General features: G+C 38.9%; 1 protein-coding gene across 1 annotated transcript; it reads right to left on the bottom strand.

Moving 5' to 3' along the window:
- Positions 1 to 591: 591 nt before the first annotated feature.
- Positions 592 to 5,392, bottom strand: LOC120295387 (TMV resistance protein N-like). The gene is made up of 6 exons (XM_039316488.1): positions 5,232 to 5,392; positions 4,603 to 4,775; positions 4,312 to 4,498; positions 4,056 to 4,149; positions 3,609 to 3,914; positions 592 to 873 (listed from the first exon to the last, which is right to left on the bottom strand). The coding sequence occupies exons 1-6, from the start codon at positions 5,390 to 5,392 to the stop codon at positions 592 to 594; spliced, it is 1,203 nt and encodes a 400-aa protein (XP_039172422.1).
- Between the last annotated feature and the right edge of the window lie 268 nt (positions 5,393 to 5,660).

Here is a 5,660-nt window from a genome sequence, read left to right as displayed (position 1 = left end):
GACTAAATTGATTAAATGAAAAAAAAAAATTAATATTGAATTTGTGTCAATGCAATAGGTCTAATTCTCTTTTTCAATAATTATCCTCATAATTTAGGGAATCACCGATCATCTGTATAAAGCAAAAGATGAAGCCTTCAATAAAAATAAAAATAATATAAAATAAAACAAGGCTCGAATGAGACGACAATCGGTTCATCCACAAAATCAAACGTATTGAGTTTATAACCATTGTAATGTTGGGAGGAGTCGGCCCATTTCAAGGAGATTTTTTTAGTTTCTTTTCTCCAATTTTAGCAATTGGCCCCTTCAACCTTATGAAGCCGCATCCACAATTTTTTTTAGGATAAATGTACTCAATATCCTAAAATTTATAATGAAAATGCAAGTAAGCCATAAAACTTTCAAATTGATACAACCAAGTTCTTCTGTTAACTTTGTCTAACTTGATTAATTAGAAAATGCTGTCGAACATAAGATTGATCGCCAATTGCACGCTTTAGAATCAGTTCAACACTCGAGTATCCAAAAATAGAATTTGGTCAGTATGTATGGGAGTTCTAACGAGGATATCATCTATTCGATTGTCCGTCAGAAACTCCTTCCCAGGGACCTTCCAGTTTTATGTTTGAGAATGAACAAAACAGGGGAAAGGGCGATGTCCAATGCGTACAATTTGAGAAAAGTAGAAGACGCACCTTGTATGTCTCTAGCTTGTAGTACGTCGTCTCCATTCATCGAGGCCCTCGATGACCTGTGGCTCCGGGACTCCCGGATTCTTAATCCTTCAGGCTCTTCAAGTTCAATAAACCGACTAGCCTCTTCATAGAATAGCATCCTTCGACCGAAAGCTTCTCCAATGATTCCAAAGCACTGAGAAATCGAATTTCAACTAGCCTTGCACAAGAAGATACCTTGGCTTGTTTCAATTTCGCTATGGTTGACATAATGCACAATCTCTCGAGAGTCCACACTCCGCCTCGGTCAAGTCTTCCAACTGTGGAAGGCCATCGAGATGTATTTCATTCACTCGAGCATCAAAGAGCCTCAATTCTATCAACTTTCTCAAGCTCAATGATTGAATCTATTGAGTTGATGTTTTTTAGTTCCAACTCCAGCAAGGAAGATGGAAGTTTCCAGATGGTTTGCAGGTCTAGTCCATTAAAGTAAAAATTTGGGCCGAGCAAAGGAAGAGAACTCAACTCGGAGGCAGCAACGGGACATTTAAGATGCACAATTTCAACTTTTTCAGTTTGGATAACTTCTCAATCCACTATAAGTCACAAGTTGGAATTATATTTGAAGATTGTCCATTTTTCAGAGCTATTAGATAGAAGCAATTCAACTAAATTAGTAAGGTTTGAGAGGTTAGGGACTATCTGGAACGACTGGGATTTCAAATGCAAAATGATTAAACTGTCAGGAAGCCTCGGCAAATCTTGAATCTCATCACAACCTTCTATGTCTCATGTTTGGATAGTCTCAGGCACGCTAACGATCTGAGTATACTTTAAGCTTAAGATTCTTAGCAAGGACAATTCTCCAATTTCAGGAGGAACTTTACACACTAGCTCTGGAAAATAATAAGTGTATAACTCTTCTAGATTCCTCAACCTGCCGATAATGCTAGGTAACTCCCATCGTGCTAGGTAACCCCCACGTACCAACTTGCATGCTCGTAAGGATTCTAAGTTTACCCTGAAATTGGGGCATTCCTCAATCATCTTGTGGCTTGTATGGATAGATGAAAGTCTCTATAATCCATGTATAGAGTTTGGAAGTTCAATAATTGGTGTGAATGAGATCTTGAGAGTTACCAAATGTGTTAGTCTACCAATAGAATCGAGTAATATTTTAATCATCGTGGATGATAAATCCAACTTCATCAACAATGTTAATTGTGAAACCGAGTCGAGGAGTTCACTCAAGCTGGAACAGTCCCTTATAGAGAAGTATTGGAGATTTACTAAATCTCCAATTTCCTCAGGCAAATATTTAAGTTTCTTGCACCCAATGAAGCAATCAATTTTCACCGCACAATGTTGAAGAGTCAGTCTTTCTAAAGTTGAGCATTTAGGAGAACTTAGTGTTCTAGTTATTGTTGGAGAAAACTTCTTTGAGTGTTTTGAAGTTGACAAAACGTTTTCATCAATCTAGTTTGAAGACTTGTAGACTCTTCCATCAAAGTCTGAAGACCTCCGGACTGCCAGACTCAAGACTCAAAGTCTATCCTCATTGACAGTTTCTAAGACTGTCGAAGAAGGTTTATTCGAAACGAAGTATTACGTTAAGGATTTGATTTTGTCGACTGAAGAAGATCTCTTGGCTGGATATAGCATTTCGGAATCCATTATTCAAATCAAGATTGATTCAGGGATTTTGGATCCGTTAATTGGCGAAGTATATTTTGAAGGTTCTACTTATGGAAACCTAGATCCTAATTGTATGGGCGAGCATGATTGATGGGCTATCGTCATGTTCCTTAATAGCTCGAAGATCTTCCTAATTGATTCTGTCCAACGGGTAAATTGGAAGAATTCCTTTGGTAAGTGCCAACGGGTGTGATGGCATAAAGGAGTATATAAGGAAGACGTTCTAGCTGTTCGAGTGTATGCGCGATAGAAGAATTCCAAAGTCTGAAGCTCCTTGTTCTTTGTCAATTAAACTATTGAGCGAAATCTTGTACGCAAAAGAGAGTTTATATCTTTGAGAGACCTTGAGGAAGTGTAGCAGAATCTCTACACTGTGGAATCAAGGAAGAGCTTTTCTGTAATAACCCTTTTGTTCATAGTGAAATCCAGCCGGTGGACTGTCAGTGCGGAAGAGTGGACGTAGGCTTGGATTAAGCCGAACCACTATAATCTCTATGTTCATATTCTTTTCTCTACAGTCTTTTACTTTGATCGTAACTCGTTTTGTTTACAAAAAACGAATTTTCTTTTCATAATCTATTGTTAATTAGTTTTGTTCACTTATCTCGAGAAATTGTTTTTACACCTATTCACCCCCCTCTAGGTGCTCATACTAGCTTTCACAGTTATGCCCAAACTATGTTCAAGAGTGAGAACTTCAAATTTCTTTCCCTCCTCCAAAAGTGAATGACCCATAGGACAGACGGTTAATTGCAAAAGTATTGCAAGTCAGAGAGACCAAAACTATTTTGATTCTTTCTTAAATTGAGATAGTTTTTCTGCTATAAGTTATTGTTGACATACCTTGATTAGGCTTTCTACCAAACATCTCTGATTTGATCTCCAGAAAGCTCTGCCATGGCTAGATTATCCGGACACAAATTGGTTGCTCTTAAAACTTGAGGAGATAGACAAAAAAGGATAATCCAAAACTTGAGGAGATAGACAAAAAGGATAATCCAAAACTTGAGGAGATAGACAAAAAGGATAATCCAAGTAACGCCAACGAATCCATTTCAATTATGAAAGACAACCTGTGAAGTCCCCCTCGCAGGATACGTCTTTTAACCAAAGGAAACACAGATGTTGAAAGCGTCCAATCCCGTTAGGAGTAACGATAGCACGAGCATCTTCCCAAATTTCTCATTGCAGTTTGAGTGCTTGAAAATTTTCCTTACTCGGCCAAGCCAAACAAACAATGAGGATTTGTCTGTAAAAGGCATGCTTTAACTCTGTTGATCTCAATATGTTAAGGGCATCATCATCATTCCACACCCTGCTTCGCTTGATTGGGTGCTCCAGAATTTCTTGACGAACAATTGCCCTTCCAAGATCTCTACATTGATCATGCATCCAAATCTTACTGTCATCCAGGACCTTTATCATGGACACGTTGATGAGGACATCAATACTATGTTTGGGGCTAAAGTCACAATCTTTCCACACGTAAATTGGGTTGATCTTCTTCTCGTTGATGAGAAAGCATGCAATATCAAGAAATATCTGTTGTTCATCACTCTCTAAGGCATCATAACCGATCCTTAACTTTCCCAAGACATCCTTATGTGGTGTTCTACTTGATTTGTCCAGTGTTTCTTCCCACTATTTTCTCTCTTTGTGATGAGCAAGCAATGCACGTATTACTTGAAGAGCCAAAGGAGACCCTCCCGGGGTAGAGACAATTTCTTTTGAACGACTATAGTAAGGATTTGGAGGAGAGTCTCTGCCAAATGCATGCCTAGAGAAAAGCTGAAGTGTGTCATCATCATTCAATGCCCCCATTTCATAAGATAGGATTTCATACTCAAATCCTTAATTTTCAAAACCATTTTTTCCTAGTGGTAACAAGTATCCTAGTTCCAAGATACAGAGAATTTCAAGTATCCTAGTTCCAGGATACAGAGAATCTTTCCCACTGAGATCCTCAATTTGCTCGCTCTCATCAATGTCATCAAGAACAATGAGCACCTTTTTATTGCCAAGTATTTCTCCAATCGCGTTCATTCCATAATCAGTTATGTCAATGTTGCGAGCCACTCTAGAATTAACGATATCATATAACAGTTGTTCTTGCAGCTTGACTAAGCCTTCATTTTGCGACTTTTTCTGTACGTCATCAAGGAAACTGTTGTATTTTCCAAAATAAGGAGTTGGTTGAAGATGATCTTGGCAAGAGTGATTTTCCCAATACCACCCATGCCATGAATTCCCACAAGCTGCATGCCACCGGAGTTCAGGTCTAGTAAAGTGTTTATGGCCAATAACTGATCGTCAATCCCAACCAAATCATCAGTCACTTTTCTTTGTCTCGACTTAAGCTTATACATAACCTCATCAACGAACAACTTGACAAGCTCCCCATGTCTGCCACAAAGTTAAACCATTAGAGTTGAGACACAGATAACAATTCCTGTATGCAGCTGGACCCTCAACCAAGTAGGAGGGGATTAGCGAGATTGTTTAGAGTCTCATGACCTTAAAACTTTGCTAATAAATCTAGCAGAAATATTTTCTTTATGCAACGTCAAAGTTATTTGGAAAAGAAATCTATAAGGGCTTTTGTCTTTCGAATGATTAAAAAAAAAAAAAAAGAGTCCAGGAGCAGGAGACCCAAAGCTGAAGTCTTACAAGTATAAAAGTGAAAAGGATACTTGGAACAGACAATTTTGATTTTTGAAGACAGATTTTGATGTCTTATCATATATAACTAGCTATTTCTCACATTTTATTGCACAGTTTTATTTTTCGATAATTCGGCCTAGAAAAAGAAAAGAAAAATTATAAATTAGTTACCCTTGATAGTTCTCCAGCTCCCATCACTTGGTGTCGTTGACTTCCCGGAGAGCCCTTCTCCACTTCTTTACTTCCTCCGGGCTGAACTTGTTCTTCTTCTGTTGCTTCAAATTCGATATGGCCTCGCTGTACAGGGCCGTCTTCAGCTTCACGTCATCGGATTTCACGTCATAGAAGATTGGAAGCATCACCTTCTTATTCCATCTTCTTCGGATTCAGAGATATTCTCCATCATCTTCGCAATCTCCCGGAGGCACCAGTGACTCAAAGCATAGTTCTTAGAGAAGATGGGCATGTAGATTTTTGAGTTGTCGATTGTTTGCGGAAGCTATTGGCTGCTTCTTTCCCCAGGTCAAAGCTCCTCATCATCCACGAAGATGCGGATCCCAGCATCGGTCATGCCGTGGCAAAGGGTATTGGTGAATTCGCGACGAGTGTCGAGCCCTCTGAAACTCA

Source organism: Eucalyptus grandis, chromosome 1, assembly GCF_016545825.1.
Source record: "Eucalyptus grandis isolate ANBG69807.140 chromosome 1, ASM1654582v1, whole genome shotgun sequence".
Classification (NCBI taxonomy): domain Eukaryota; kingdom Viridiplantae; phylum Streptophyta; class Magnoliopsida; order Myrtales; family Myrtaceae; genus Eucalyptus; species Eucalyptus grandis.
Note: the sequence above shows the minus strand (reverse complement) of the source record. Positions and strands in the feature narration are given on the sequence as shown.

What these genes read in the sequence shown, in the direction of transcription:
- LOC120295387 (XM_039316488.1), bottom strand. Translation starts at nt 5,392, where the DNA reads ATGCTTCCAATCTTCTATGACGTGAAATCCGATGACGTGAAGCTGAAG. An exon ending in CGGGAAGTCAACGACACCAA is followed by an intron (nt 4,776 to 5,231) that starts GTGATGGGAGCT and finishes ACTTTGTGGCAG; the next exon opens with ACATGGGGAGCTTGTCAAGT. An exon ending in TTTACAGACAAATCCTCATT is followed by an intron (nt 874 to 3,608) that starts GTTTGTTTGGCT and finishes TCGATTTCTCAG; the next exon opens with TGCTTTGGAATCATTGGAGA.